Source organism: Chrysoperla carnea, chromosome 5 (genome assembly GCF_905475395.1).
Source record: "Chrysoperla carnea chromosome 5, inChrCarn1.1, whole genome shotgun sequence".
Taxonomy (NCBI): domain Eukaryota; kingdom Metazoa; phylum Arthropoda; class Insecta; order Neuroptera; family Chrysopidae; genus Chrysoperla; species Chrysoperla carnea.
In genome coordinates, this window is record NC_058341.1 from 65,974,643 (window position 1) to 65,991,292 (window position 16,650).

Consider the following 16,650-nt stretch of genomic DNA (forward strand, 5'->3'; position numbering starts at 1 on the left):
TAGAAATTAAATTTTGGCGCTTAAAATCCTAAAATAATCTTTAAACATTCTTTAATAAATTTCTATAAAGTAATTACGATTTACTTGTTATTTCATTCTAGGGGCTCATATTAAAATTTTCTTTTAAATGTTCAATTTTCAATGTGTAAGATTATACAGAACATTGTTAAACGATATTCACAGATACGATAGCTTTACTTGGTTAAAAAATTGACATTTGACTGTTTTTGTGACATAAATTGGACCAATGGCATTTCAGGCAATAACCAGAATATTGATTTACAAGCTTTCCTATACTTTTTTGCAAACTCAAATACTTCCATGTAATTCCTGCTCTATGAATGGATTCTTTAAAATTGTAACATTTTTCAAAAATATAATTTCTTGATATTGTTGTCTTAATAATTTTTATAATTTGAATTTTGATATATGTTCCAAATTAAATTATTTTATTTTTGGTAATAAAGTGTGAAGTTACTTCTGTTTTATTATTAGTGTTTAATAATAGTAATTATTAGTAATTTATAATGGAGCAACCGCGAGTCGCACAGGCGTACACCATACAAGAATATACTCAAATGGTTCATTTTTTTTATATGGCCAATGGAAATCTGGCATAGGCGTCCCATCCCGTCTGTACACGGCTCGTTGGCTGAATCGCAGACATGCGAGTCCTCCAAATTGGTCAAACTCAACGCCGATTTATAGAATCGGGCAATGTTCTTCCCTTTCGTGGTGATGTTGGTCGTCCAGGCGAAGTTTTGGTGCCCGCAAGGGAAGAATTAATAGAACAAATATTTGAAGCTGACCAGTATACATCCATACGAGCTGCATGTTACTCCCAGTAGAGTGCATGCAGTAATTGCAAATACGGGAAAGCACCCGTACTGTTTTCGACGGGTGCAAGAGTTGCTGGGCCGTGACTCTCAAAATCACGTAAACTTTTGTGGTGGTTTGCTGGCTCAAGCACATGCTGATGCCAATTTTGTTAATAGGATTTTGTGGACTCACGATTGTACATTCACTCGTAATGGCATGATAAATCAGCATAATTACCACTTTTCGGCTTATGAAAACCCGCGATTAACGCGAACAGCGGTTTTCCAGTATCGCTGGAATATAAATGTGTGGGCTGGAATTATCGGTGATTTAGTCGTAGATATTATTAAAACTATCAAGTCCAAAAATTATTAAGATAACAACAATGACTGGCCTTTCTCATTTCACTTTACAACATTTTTTAATAAAACTGTTACACTTTCAAAGAATTCGTTTAAAGTACAGGAATTTAATTTCTAAACTTGCTCTTCAATTCCAAACATATCTTTAAAACGGCGAAAATTTTTTACTTGAAATGGCCCAAGAAACCTAGCATAATTTTACTAGCTTCAATAAAATGACATTGAAAAAATTTTTTATAGGGTATTATTAACATAATAAAATACTTTTAGATTGGTCCTATATTCTTTCCCCTCGACTGAATGGTGCAGCGTACCTGAATTTTTTACAGGAGACGTTACCAGGACTTTTGGAAAATATTCCTTTAGCGGCGCGGCTACGTCTCCTGTTCCAACATCATGGAACATCTCCCGACTTAAATCCTCTGGATTATTTTCTGTGGGATGCCATAAAGGAAATAATTTATATAAGGCCTGCAATCAATGAAGAAGACTGCAGGCAACGGATAGTGGCAGCTTTCGGAGAGCTGCGGGAAAGAAGAATGGTCCAGCGTTCTGTCAATAACATCCTACGAAGGTCAGCGTTGGTTATTGAGACCAATGGAGGCCACTTTGAACATTTGTTGTAGAGGTTAGTTGGTATTCATTATTTTCTCCGTTTACAAACCTTATAATTTTCAAAATCCAAATTAAAATAAATACTAATAATATCGATTTTAATTGCAGTAATTAGTATCGAGAAATATAGAGAATATCTGGAGAGAAGGATTGATTAGACTGTGATTAATGAGAGACTGTGATTAATATAACTAATTTGTGCTGTAGAGTTTTACAAAGTATAGTTTTATTATAGAATATTAAACCAAGCATTAAATTCCTTAAAAATAGATTTGAATAGTAAAGAGAAAGGGAAATAGAAAGAAAGAGAAATAAAAGTTACTCTAATGATGAGTTAATGAAACATTGTAAAGATTTGGAAACTTCAAGATAATTCGAATAATGAAACAGATATTGCTGGCATTGATTTGTTAAACGAAAATGCATAATCTGCATTTTGCAGAAAATCAGTCGGATCCACAAATTATTTTAGATTATCTTTTCATGAATGATTTAATTTCAACATTTCCAAGCACCACTATTACAATAAGAATATTACTTACATTACCGGTTTCAGTTGCATCTGGTGAAAGATCTTTTTCTAAATTAAAACTAATAAAAAAAATTTTTTAGATCAACAATGCATCAAATTTTCTTTTTTATGAAGTGTTTCTATTGATTTTTCACAACCATATGAAATAAGTAAGCCCTAAAAATTATGTTCTTTCTATTTTTCTAATAAGTCTTTTATTGGTAAGTTTAATTTATTATAAACTGTCTTGAAGCTACACTGCCAAATCTTTACAATGCATTTCTTTGCATTTTTCACACCTATATAAAATAAAATAAGTCTTAAAACTCTTACTGGTTAGTTTAGTTTATTTAATAGACTAAACTTATCAGTAAAACTTTTAAGAGGTATTTCATATTGATGTGAAAAATAAGAAGAAATATACTTCATAAAGAATAATTATTTGTTTCTTCTGTTTATTTAAACGTTGTGTCGCAGTTGAACATGGGGCGACAATTTGTATTGCACGCGGGTAGTAAGTATGCCTGATGGCATACTTGTAGTATCATGACAAATATATTGTTAATTTTTAGAACTCATGAATTTTGACATTCATAGATTCATTACTTATAATTTTTTATCAATTGTAATATAATTATTTTTTTATCCACAGTTATATGTAGCTTCAAGTTAGACACGCTTTTACGTTTAGTGAACACGCTCATTATGAATCAAGAACATATCGCTACTCAACCTTCTGAACCTTCAAGATGCTCTAGACCTACTCATCACACTTTATTGCCTTTTCCACTTACAAATGGAAATAGTAAAATAGTTATTTAATTACTTGAACAGATCGTTTGTATACTTTCATTATCTTTTGCTCACAAAATTCATTTTATTCTTTTATGCATTAGCTCTTATAAGTTTAGCTTAAATAATCAAATCTACTGGTAACTTTGTAATATTTTTTCAGATTGATATAATTTATGTCAGACGAGATTAAGATGCTAAGAAACGTACTCGTAATGTTTGATAAAATAATTCCTGTTGTAATTAAAATATAGTTTGGATCGTGAATTTATTGATATTTAAGTGTTTCATTTTTGTTAATCGCTGAATTATTGAATTTTTCTACATAACTATACTTTATTAATAATTGATTTATAGTTCAGTAAAATAATACATTGTGGTATGCAAAAGGTCGGGTAGTTTTGATTTTTTCCTATGTTGTTAGTGTTAGGCCCATGACTTAAAATCCAAGTTTTCCACCTCGGGGTGCCAAGGCGCGCAGCGGGGCGCGCCACTTTTTAATGAAATATCGCAAATTTGACCATTCCTAAGTGAAATCTCGCGAACGGTTTATTTTAGAAAAAATATTATTTTAATAAATTAAAGGGTAATAAATTTGTGACAGTTTAAGCCCAACACCAGGTTTGTAGCGTAAATAATGGCTGAAATACAAACCTTCAAAATAAACCAATTTTTCAAAGATTTGTGAAAATCGTGATTTTTTAAAAATCTTTCCACAAAATAATTGTTTAAATCAAACGCCGTATAAATTAATTGTGTATGTTAGTTTATTTGCTATAAAAGAATAAAAGAAAGTATTAATAAAATTACGACAGAAAGAATGAAAAGTGTGTTTGTAGGAGTTATATATTAACATTTTTTTATCAATGAATGTCCTATTTAGTTAAAACAATACAGTACACTTTGGAAGTATTTGTTACAAATAACGATAACAGTATCTATTTAAAGTTTTCGCATTTTTGATGGGCCAGGATGGAAATGCTCAAGCTCTGCCTGATGCTCCTTGTTCTCTTCATCCAGTGGAAAATTTAACTCTCCTATATCTTCATGTTTAGAGTTATTTATTGACGCCAGCATGTCGTCTTCGTCTTCAAAGCTCCCCTCAAACGGATTTATTTCCGAAACGTTTTCGCAAGATTCTCCTAGAGAACAGGTGCATAGAGAAGAACATATAAGACCAGCTTTACGGCAACCACATGAGTTCTTGCACGCTTTCTTACAATTGCAAGATATCATTTTAAGAAGGGATTCAGGAGCTGCATCTCTGTCCATTTTGAGGGGAGAGAGCCCAAATCTGGTAGATACCCAGCCCCATTCAAGAGGGTTTTTCTCTTGACCTAGCCACTTCTGTATCTTAAAAATGATACTTTTAAGCAATAACCATGCACGAACATTCAGATCATTTTAAACAACAAATCTGACAATAACATGACAATAGAATTAATTTGTTTTTACTAAACTACTAACACTCAGCTGATTAATTAATAATGCAGGTTTACCAACCTATATCATTGATCCCAATTATCTTAGTTAATTTATTTTGAAGATCTATAATTCAGCCATTATTTACGCTACAAACCTGGTGTTGGGCTTAAACTGTCACAAATTTATTACCCTTTAATTTATTAAAATAATATTTTCTCTAAAATAAACCGTTCGCGAGATTTCACTTAGGAATGGTCAAATTTTCGATATTTCATTAAAAAGTGGCGCGCCCCGCGGCGCGCCTTGGCACCCCGAGGTGGAAAACTTGGATTTTAAGTCATGGGCTCAACACTAACAACATATCCAAAAATCAAAACTACCCGACCTTTTGCACAGCAACCCCATATTTTCATACATATTTACTGGATTATTACAACTTTAATATTAATTTTCGGTATTCAATAAAGATGTGCAGTAGTTATTGATTGAATTTTTATATCTAATAATATAGCAAAAAAAATATTCAAGCTAAAATTAATCCAGTTTTTTATATAAATTTATTGGGAAAAAAAATTATCACTATTAATTAAAAATTATTTGAGAGTGATGAATTTATTATACATGTGTGCTTTGTAATATGGGAGTTCTTTAACGACTGGTAAGATAAATAATTATTTGGAGCATTTATTTATTTCGAAATTGCGACAAAATAGAAAATGATTGTTCACGGATAACTAAGTTTGAATAAAAATTAAAATGCGTCATGTTTGATGTGAGTCATTCTATTAAATATTTCAACAACTTTTTTAACATTTATAGTTCCTTTATGAACTGATAATAGAATATTCCGATACCAAAAAAAAAATCCGAAATTGCACTGGAGTAGTTAGTATTACAAAGGAGTGAAAAAAAAATGCATAAAGATAAGTTTTTTTAAAATATTTTATATCAAATTCGTAACAATCAATAATAATGTATGTTCTCTCTTTTTTAATATATTTATAAAGTATATGTATATATAATTGTATGTATAATATAAGAATCTCAAAATATATAATATAATAATATTAATATGTATAATATAATAGATAATTGTTTATATTTATTTATTAATTATTATACACAGCGTGTCCCAGATAAGTACAGATAAAGTAATATCATAAATTCGATACAATTTTTACTGTAATTTATACCCCATTAATTTTAATATTTAAGATTGACTATATTAACGTTTTCAACAAAAATAAATTCATATAAATCTATAGTAGATATTTACATTCAATGATCTGAAATACAAAATTTGATTCTTTATTGAAAAATTTCGAATTTTGGTATTTTAGAACTATGAAAGTTAATACATCCGTAAATATTTAAAGTGAGAGATATAAATTCGGGAGATGAATTGCATTTAAATTTCTTTTCTGCTATTTTTCTTACCGTAAATACATCAATTTAATTAAATGGTACAATAAAATTATTTAAAAAATCATGGTAATAAGGAAAACAGTGTTGCATCTTTGATATTTAGCACGATTGTTTATTAAAATTGTTGTTTAAAATTGCTTTTTGATTTTTCCTGATCCGTTAAAAAATTTCAAAAAGTTTTATTATTTTTAATATAAAATTGACAACAAAAAATTTAAATAAGATAGATTTCCCGCGTGCTTGAATGAGCAAAAAAATGATAATATCTTAATGCGATCTTAAAAAATTGGCATATCACAATCAATTTTGAAGCTAAAAAATCGAATAAAAAATGAAAATATACAAAATTACTTCAGCTACAATTTTTAATTGATTTTGTGGCATAGTTTTTTTTTTAATTTGTAAAAAAACTGATTTTTTTAGCCTCCAAAAACGGAGATTTAAGACCCACCCCCTGAAACTTTTCGGTACGAAGTTATTACAGCCAAATAAACAACTGTGCCACTTATCAACAATTCAACACTCATTTCTTTATAGATATTTAATTTTATTGTATAAATAGGAAATTTTTTGTAGAAAGCGGCAGAATTGCTGGTATTTTTTTCTATTGTAGTTATCTGGGACATCCAGTATAATGAAACTCTAATAAAAAATGAATGATAATTTTAGATTTACATTCGATAACAGAATATTAGATCTGACAAGAGCCTTATTTAATTATTTATTTATTATGTATGTTTAATTTTTTTTTTAAATTTATTTTTTACTAATACTTGGATGATAAAGAAAGCGTATAGTATATAAAAAAAATTGATTTTGTTTTGTTTTTAAATATTACAAATATTAATTAATTAATTTAATAAATCTACAAATAAAATTAAAAATAAATGCAAAAAAATATAAAACTATTAAAAAAAATAAATTTAATCGAAATTAGAAGAAAGTTATATTAATTAAAACTATAATGAATAAGGATAGTAAACACTGTAACACGTTCCTAAAAAAATTTTTACTTGAAACTACTATTTTGGAATGTAAGTTTTTCAGTCGTATAAAAGGCGGCCATTTTTATTCACTTTTTCCAAAGCATCTTTAAACATGATCTAAGATTCGAGAAGCTATTGAAATGATTATTATCAGCACAATTCGTTTTACGATTCATTCCTATTCAAAATTTTGAAAAGGAAGTAACCGGGGAAAAATAATCTTTATTACGTGTTATTCCGATGGAAATATTTTCAAAATCTAGATAGAAAAAAATAATTTTAATTTCCTATTCATTCCGATTAATTTCAAAAAGAAATACTGATTTTGTTCCATCAATACTGATGTTTGAAAGGAAAAATTGTATAGGGTGTCCTAAAACAATCGCATTAGAAGAGAGAAGTGAAATTGAAGAAACAATTCCTTAAAATTCAATATAGGTTCTAAGAAAAAATCTTCAAATGATAATTTGTAGTAAATTTTATTCTTTACAACTGTGATTATTGTAAAAATTTCGATCTCATTAATCAGAAGATTTTCAAAAATATAAACGGTAATTAACGAAGTAAAGCTTCGTTCATTGTAAATCGAATTCTAAACTAGTGAAAGGAAATTTCTTCTTTCTTCATTTTTCAATTGACGATAAGAAAAATCATCAAAATTGACCAAAGCATTAATTAACCCTTCAAAACGGTTGAGAGATGCTCTCACGCTTATTTAAAAACTTTTTTTGTTTTTCTCATCTTTTCAGTAAAGTCAAATTGGATGGCTTCGTTATACTTCGGCTATCTCCGTAGATATACTATATTTTCAATGACAGATCTGACAAATAAATAAAATGTGATGACATTATCTAGCCAGAACATTTAATAAGTAAGTAAATTTAATATACCATTCTTTCATATGAATTAATGTATTCTCACACGTAAACATATGTAATCTAAAAAAATATTGTAAACAAAGTTTAGAATTGACATGTACATAATAATAAACCCAGATCATAGTTCTCTTTTCTGACTACTGTCTGCGCAGGAAATCAGGAAGTATCGATGCTATTATTATCTGTCCCCTTAATTGGGACCATTCATTTAACATTACGTTTGGACTCCTTGTATCTATACTTCGTGACAAGAGTACGAAATACGACCAGTCTGAAGGGTTAAAGCTAGTTGCAAGCTACCCTAATATTCTTGAAAGCATTGTCTAACTGGGCTATACTGGACAATTATATGTATACTTTCCTAATCAGTTTCTTAAAGTCGAACTCTAGACCAAAAATTGGCCACCATTTACAAAAAATTAATAAATAAAAATTGGTGAATTTTAAGAATGTGACAGTGAGAGCTCTCCTTAAAATAAATAGCAGAGCTATGTCTAATAATATTATAAAATATTTCTAAATAAATTTTATATTTTTTTGCAATAATTTTAAATTTTTAAAACAAAAAAATTAATGAACGTTTAAACCGGAAATAATATGAAAGTTTAGGGGGGCAAATAAGATATTTATGGAAAGACAAAAATATGGTTGGCACTTTTTTTTTCTTTAATAATACTAATCTAATTTAAAATCACCGTCTTATAATTGAATAAAATGTCATCACTCGATCATCACTTGGTCTTAAGGAAATTCTCTTGGTTTTAGTTATTTATTGTCGATATTTTAATTATATGTACAATTTTTATTAAATGTAAATTTTTAACCGTTCATTAATTTTAAAATAATTTTTTCGAAAACCTTATCATACATTTAATTTTCATCGAGACGTATTTTTTGTGTAAATTGTAATAATTTATTCCTAAAATTTCTATCACATATTGAAAGTGAAATTTACTTAGTTGAACGGTTTTTAGTCACAAAGTTGCAATACTTTAGCAAAGAGGCGAATTATCCAAAAGGCAATGTAGGTTCGTACCTACATGTGCGAGATTATAAAGAGGGACGTGCGTGGAAGTTTTTAAACAAACAATGATAATTGTGTCAAAATTATCTGGAGAAAGGAAAAATTATAAAAAAAATAAATAAACAGCAAGCCTTGGAACTAACTCTCAATAGTCAAAGAATGTGAAAAAGACACAAAGAGGATACGGAAGACAAAACTTCCAGAAGATGAATCTGCCGAAAATATTACTTCTTAATTATCTGGCCGGAAAATATTCAGATGACAGATCTAGTAATTATGGACAGACTTTTGTGCTTGAATTTCAAAAGAGACAATAATTGTACAGCAATTTTTACAGTAAATTTTCATTTTTTCAGTGTTCACAATTTAAAATAGGGCAAATATATTAGTAACAATGTATTCTGCCTCGAATGTAATGTGTTCTGAAGAAGTGAAGATTGCAACTGAAGAAGTAAAAAATATCTTTTTTATAGATTTAGAAACTTTCTACGGGGACAAAAATTTTTTAATTCGCCTCTGCTTATAACTATTTCACTTCAAATAAAAATATTTTGTTAGTAAAAAATATGATAAAATTTTCGAAATCATTTAAATATTTATATGAAATGGAGTAAATATATTAATAATTTTTATTCACAAATTATATAAATTGTTTAGGAATTTTGGGGAAGACTAGGTTGTGATGTTTTTTAAAAAATATTTAATTTAATTTCAATAAATTAAACCAATTTATCACAATTAAAAACTAAACATCACCTTAATTTTTTTTTTTTTTAATGAAATTATTTTCGATGACAATTGGTTTAATATTAATTTTTTTATTAATTCATTCATTTAAAATGAAATTTATTCTGTTAAGAATAAATCATTTTAAATTTAATTTAATAATTTTTTTTTAAAAAAACAACATTTCATATAAATAAAATAATAAATTTTTGTTAAAAAAACCGGAGTTTTTGTTGTTTTTTGCTTTAAACAGTCGTTTAAAAAAGAAATACAACGTGGAGTAAGGCCATTATTTTAAAAGGTATGTTTAAAAACAAAAAATTAATAATTAGTTTTTAATGAGAGGGAAGAGGAAGAAAAAGTAAATTATGTTTGTTGTATTAGTACCAACAAAATTAAATTAATTTTTTAATGGATCTAAACTTTCTAGTGAGAAATCATCATTTCCAAATGATAATCCTCGACTGAAACCATCCTGAAACAATAAAAATACTTTCTTTAATATACATTTTAATAGAAACAAGTGAAAACAAACAATTGACTGAGTTAATTATTGTAATGCCATGTGTAGATAGTGTTGATTTCGCAATGATTTTTTTTACGTTATGTAAGTAAAGAAAAATAGCCACTCTCACACACAAAGTAATAAGAGTATCATTCCTCTCATTGCCTTAGGGGATATAGTAATAAACAAACAAACACATACATAATATATGTAACATATAAATTTAAAATATATACAATAGGTACCTTTATACATACTACACTAATCGTTCAGTTTACATCTAGGCATAGACGTACCACGAGTATGACTGAGTACATGTGATAAGCAATGAATCTAAGTAAGAGGTATTATAGATGTGATATGAAATTGCAAAACTATGTCTTACAACTCCAAGCGTCCTACAATTAACTCAACGCGTCTTACAACTAACAAAACACCTCTTACTTAGATGCATTGCTTAACGCATGTACTGTGTCATCTATCACATCCACTCGTGGTACGTCTATGCCTAGATGTAAACTGAAAACTAGGTATAATGCTTCTAACTTAATTTGCGCCTTCACGGGTAAACAGTGATGTTCACGAAAAAATTTTTAAACAAAAGTTGTTCTATCTCTAACAGTTTACAAGATGGGTCCGTACGGACCCAAGAATGAGTTGACTTATGTGGCTCATTTACGAACTCGACCTCACTTTTTATGCCCTGAATACGTTTTTGAGTTAGCGTGTCGGCAGGTAACCGAAAATGGACTAATTAGGTGATTTTATTTTAACACCTATACCAAAATTTTGTACGTAGCATCAATATTTTTAAGCGTTACAAACTTGGAACTAAAATTAGTATACCTTGATACATTTCATGTTTTATACATCGTATAAAAACACATACAGAGCTTAATTTTTGGTGTAAAAGTCTAATTTAAATGTTAAATTAGACTAAGAGTAAAAAGTGGCGAAGTTAAAAAATTTTAAATTTTCCGAAATTTCAAACAGGTATATCTTGGCGAAAAATAATTGGATCTGAATAAAATATACAGGGTGGATCATTTTAATCTATAATTGCTAACAACTCGTTTTGTAGTTGAAATACCATGTATAGACAAGTGTTATTTACACATGTAAGTAAAGGAAAGTAAGTCACTCTTAGATAGCTACAGTCGTGTATACATGGTGAGTCATTTTAATCAATACACCTAAATATCTCATTTTATAGTTAACTAATCAAAAAATAACTTAAACAAAAATTGTAGAGTTTGATAAGGAACATCATGCTTTGACATCAGATTGGACCTAGTTTTTTGGGTTGCTTTAATAACAAATTTAAATTATGAATTTTAGGAGATAGAATAACACTTTAAAAAAGAAAGTTGATCCTTATAAAAACAAATATTAAATTTTTGTTTTAAACATCTCTTCGAAAAATTTTCTAAGCTTTCGGAGGAAATGCGACGTAAAAATATGCCATCATTGCATTTAACCGAAAGAAAATACGTTTAAAGCATATGAACACAGGCAAATGTCCTCTATTGTCCTTGGCAATTTGTGTCTGAGGCATTTTTCCGTAGTTAGCGTGTTTTCTTTCGATTAAATACAATTTTCACATATTTTTAATTCGCATTTCTTCCGAAAGCTGACGATTTTCGAAATAATGATTTAAATGAATAATGTTAGTTTTTTATTAGGACCAACTTTCTATATCTTACCGTTTAGATCTAAATTGACTATTAAAGAAACCCGAAGAACTAGGACCAACCCGACAGGGGGTGAGTACAAAGTACAAAGCCGCAGAGGGTGATAAAATTTATTCCGCAATAGATTTAAAAACTAGAAAGTACAAGTTTTTTAACGAACATGATAGGATTTTAGATAACACCTTTTTTAATAAATGTCGGCCAGGTGGAAATAAAATACGAAAAAGTTCTGTTTTTTGACATGTTTTAAAACGAAAAGTGGGAGGGTGAAACAAATTTTATGCTAGGGCTTAAAAGAAGGCAGTTTAAAGTTTTTATACGATATGAGAAAAAATTTCAGTGCGATGATTATTTCAGAAGATACAGGGTTTTAAATCCAGGAGTGTTAATTTTGATTAGAAAGAAAAAGGTCATATGGAAATTTTTTATAGCTCATTTTCAAAAGAAATAAACAATCTTTCAAGTGTTCTTAACAAATTTGTCGTAAAATAGTTTTTGAAAATTTGGTGCGTTTCTAAAATTTATATAAAATTTAGGAATAACATTTTTCACTTTTTTAACCCTCCGTTCAAAGCGTCTAGGAGTGATACAATTTTTAATCATGGATTCTAAAACTAGAGAAAACAAGTTTTCAAATGAGCTATTTCAGGTCCAAATTCAATGATTTTTCGCAGAGATACAGCTGTTTGAAATTAAGGTAAAATTTTGTTTAAAAATTTTCTTTCTTTAAATATTTGGTTGTGTATATATACTATGGTTTTTTGTTTGTTTATACTATGGAGATAGATGTTTATATCCTCTTTAACCACCATTAAAGTGCCACTATATTATCTTAAAGTCGCAAATAAGAAAAAAAAAAAAATTTAAAATAATTGTACAAACCTTCATTTCTAAAATTTTCTTATCTAATAAACCAATGGCATCTACATAATTTGTTGCATTAATACTAAAATCGCCCATCTCAAATGGATCTACACTTGTTTTAAATGGATCTTTCATCATTGATGACATATTGTTCGTGTTTGAGTTGGAGATTGTCATACCGCCGAATGGTGAATCAAAACTATCAAAATTGGATGTTGGTGGTGATGATAGACCATTAGTCGTCGATGATGATGTCTGCCGTTTCATTGCTTTCGGTGGTGGTGCTAACAATGGTGTGTTATTCACAGTATTATTAAAACTATTACCATTTGTTGTATTTATTGAATTATTTGTATGATTCAAACCATTCTCAAATCCACGTGGATCAAAATCTTGATCGTTCTCAAATTCATTTAGCAGTAGCCCCTTAAAAAAAGTAGAAAAAAATTAGTCAAAAATTACGCAAAGGACAGACAAAATAGTGTTTTAAAAACAAAAATATTTTTCAATCTGTTTTAAAACTCTTGATTAGTGGGGTAAATCTACTGAATTTTGATAATAAATTCGGAAAATTTTGGGAGAAGGATAATTTTTTTAATAGGTTTCTTACGTTGTAAAATACGAAGAACAGGAGTTTTCCGGTTCCGTAACGATCTTCACGGCTATCGCACGCGATTTTGGGACAATTTATCTCTACATTTTTTTTTTTTTTTTTTTTTTTTTTTTGCCACGTTTTCTTGAATTAATGCTTTTACTGATCAAATTGAGACGAATAAAAAAAAGAATTGTTTTTTATGATTTTTGCATCGACCTTGCTTGCTATCGAACCCTGAATACCTACAGCAAAATAAGCTTAAATTTCAAGAAAATCGTAGTAACCTCCTCATATTTTGCAACTTTATCTGATAACTTTTCGAAAAATGAAGGAATTGAATTGAAATTGTGGAAAAAGATGTAACTTATAATCATAAAAAAGTGTATCAATTTTAGTCCGATACATAACCTGGATTTTGAGAAAAACGAATCTTTCCAAAAATTACAACAGCTCGTACAGTTTAGGCAAATCATCGGATTTTAACTCTTTATTTAAATTGCAAGTTAGTTTTTTATGTACTTTTGGATGGTGCCAACGGTTTTTTTTTTCAAAACCTGATTATGAGCCGAAACATTACAAAACAAAAATGAAAATAATTCGAAAAAATCCATATTTGCATCATTACAAGGTACAAAAATTGGATATTTTCAGTTGTTGTACCTTGTAATGATGCAAATTTGGATTTTTTCTAGTTTTTTACATTTTTGTTTTGTAATGCTTCGGCTCATAATCAAATTTTGAAAAAACAAAATCAGATTTTGAAAGTACATAAAAAAACCTACAATTTAAAAAAAAAAAAGTTAGATGATTTGCGTGAACTGCACAAGATGTTTGAATTTTTCAGAACAAAGCGTTTTTCTCAAAATTGAGGTTATGCACCAACCTAAAATTTACCATACTATTTTATGGTCATAAGTTACATCTTTTTTCAGAATTTCAACTCTATTACTTTATTTTTCGAAAAGTTATCAGAGAAAGTTGAAAATATGAGGTTACTATGTTTTCTTGAGATTTTGAGGTTATTTGTGTTCAGAGTTCATTAGCAGGCAAGATCGATAAGAAAATAAAAAAAAAAATCAACTCTTTTTTTTTATTCGATTAGTAATCCGATCAGTAGAAGCAGAGATATTCAAGAAAACGTCACCAAAGAAAACAATGTAGAGATAAATTGTCACAAAACCGCGCGCAAAAGATCGTGCAGAGGGTCGTTCCGGAACCGAAATCTCCTTTTCTCTGTTTTTTTACAAAGAAAGAAACCTATTTAAAAAAATTAGCCTTCTTCCAAAATTTTCCGAATTTATTATCAAAATACGGTAAATTTATCCCACTGTGGTATAATATTAAAAGTTGGTATTTTCTTTAATAAATAACAAGATAAATTTAAGAAATATGTTTTCAAATTAAAGTTTTTGGCAAATTTTAAAAACAAGTTTACTTTTCACTGTATTCCAGATCTGGGATGCACTGAAATAAAGATCGGGGCACAGGGGAACAAGACTGTAACAAAAAATAATGTAAACTACAGCAAATATTCTTTTTTTGTGATCTACAGTAAAAATTATTACAAATTATTTACACTCTGTGATCCGAGTGATCTAAAAAATTCATTTTTTGCAGGTGCTGATATTAAACCAGAATTTGTTTATATTTTACTGTACCCAATGAGCACTGTGGATATAAAACAGAGATCGAACCAAGCCCGTGCGTACGGAGGGAGAGAGTTGGGGTCAAAATATTTTGGTATAGATTGCTAAAATTTGGTATAGTTTAGCTAAATTGCTAAAATTTGGTACATGAGTTCCTTGTTTGTAGTAAGCAATTGACCTTATCTAAAATACGTACTTAAAATCTGTTATTTACGCCGGCATACAAATTTGGGCGGCTTTATTACTAAGATCTCCAACATTCCACGTCAATGAATTAATATTAGTATCATCTTACCAAATTTTAGCGAAATAGCTATGTCAGCTTGTTTCCAACTTCAGGGACAACATTTTATAGGCGTGGGAGCTATTTTTACTGTGTACAAAAATAGGTTTCATACGAATATTTTTAGAGGTTTTTAACAAAATGCACAGGATCAATTTTTCAAAGTAGTAAATCAAGTTTCTCGACTTACCTCTAACCGTGTACCAACTGTTGGTGTCGTTGCTGGTAAATTATCACTCATTAAATCGATGATACGTCGAGGAGGTACTGGAGGTAATGATGATCCGTTCATGTTGTTATTATCGTTTGAATTGATCGAAAGTTCTAGAAGACGATCAGTTGGCGGTGTTGTTGTACCATTCGTTTGACCGGTACCATTTGATGTACCATTATTAGTGGTGGCATCTTTATTTTCTGTGCTATCGTTATTTAATTGTGGTATTTCTAAAATATTTTTAATATCATTTCGTCGTAAATATGCATCTAATTCTTGTTTTATGGCATTAAATTGACTTAATTGTAATAATCTTTGTTTATATATATTGTTTTCTTGTTCTAAACGTTTTATTCTTTGTTGACTTAGTAATGCCCTTTTATGTGCTTCTAAATCTTTACCAGATGTATCCAAAAATCTCCTAAAAAAGATAAAAGTAAATTAATTATTTCTTTTGTTTCGTAATCAGTTGCAATTGCAGTAAAAAGGAGCCTATTTGGATTGTTTTTTGTATCTCGAAAGATTCTTCCACAAATCTTATGATATAACATTTTTAATAAATTCATGTGTAGTCCCGACTAATGAACGAATTTATACCACACCTCACCTCTCTCCGCTGACCTTCGATACATTGCATAAGTCTACAGATCTAAATTAGAGAGGAAGATAGGTTGTGTGATTTTCTCTGAAAATCTATATTTAAGGCTGTCAGATGCCAGATCACTGTAGCGTGTGCAAAGCGGAAGTAATGGCTATTTAAGAGGTATGTGAATGTATAAGACTGAATCCTCTCATGTGCAGCGACATTACTATCCTCGGCAGTTGAAAATCCTTCAGCTCGGTCTATCAATTTTCAAAGGTAGCACAAGACTGCCGAAAGTCCTTAAATAAGCTGATGGAACAAATTAATGTAAACCTGGTATGGACACAGGAACATTCAAGGAATTACGAAACCAACGAGGTTACTAGAAATTTTAACACATAACAATGTAATGTGGTTTGCTAAATTTTGTATCTGTATGTACAGGGTGGCTTCTTTTTTAAGTTGACATATACATATTCTTGAAACTACGAAAAATAACTTTTATCATTAAAAATGCTTCAAGCTGGTAATAGATAGATGAACACTTTAAATTAGAAAGTTGTAGTTTATTAAAATGGAAACATTTTTTGTTCGAAACAGTTTTCCGCAAACCGTACAGTTTAGGCCAAACGAACTGAAAAGTTTTACACTTAATTGTTATTTCGTATAATTGTTTCTGCGAAATCTAGACACTCTTCGAAAAAAA

At 29.1% G+C, this 16,650-nt stretch overlaps 1 protein-coding gene across 2 annotated transcripts in view; it reads right to left on the reverse strand.

Moving 5' to 3' along the window:
• Positions 1 to 9,810: 9,810 nt before the first annotated feature.
• The window catches only part of LOC123300846 (PTB domain-containing adapter protein ced-6-like), a 146,968-nt gene continuing 140,128 nt past the window's right edge, over positions 9,811 to 16,650 (reverse strand). Inside the window, exons 5-7 of one of the 2 annotated variants that reach the window (XM_044883497.1) lie at positions 15,338 to 15,782; positions 12,642 to 13,049; positions 9,811 to 10,038 (exon numbers count right to left, since the gene is read on the reverse strand). In XM_044883497.1, the coding sequence (XP_044739432.1) occupies positions 9,964 to 10,038; positions 12,642 to 13,049; positions 15,338 to 15,782 (928 nt within the window). In that variant the 3' untranslated portion in view covers positions 9,811 to 9,963. The remainder of the gene's footprint in view (positions 10,039 to 12,641; positions 13,050 to 15,337; positions 15,783 to 16,650) is intronic. The other variant, XM_044883498.1, reaches the window with a different exon arrangement.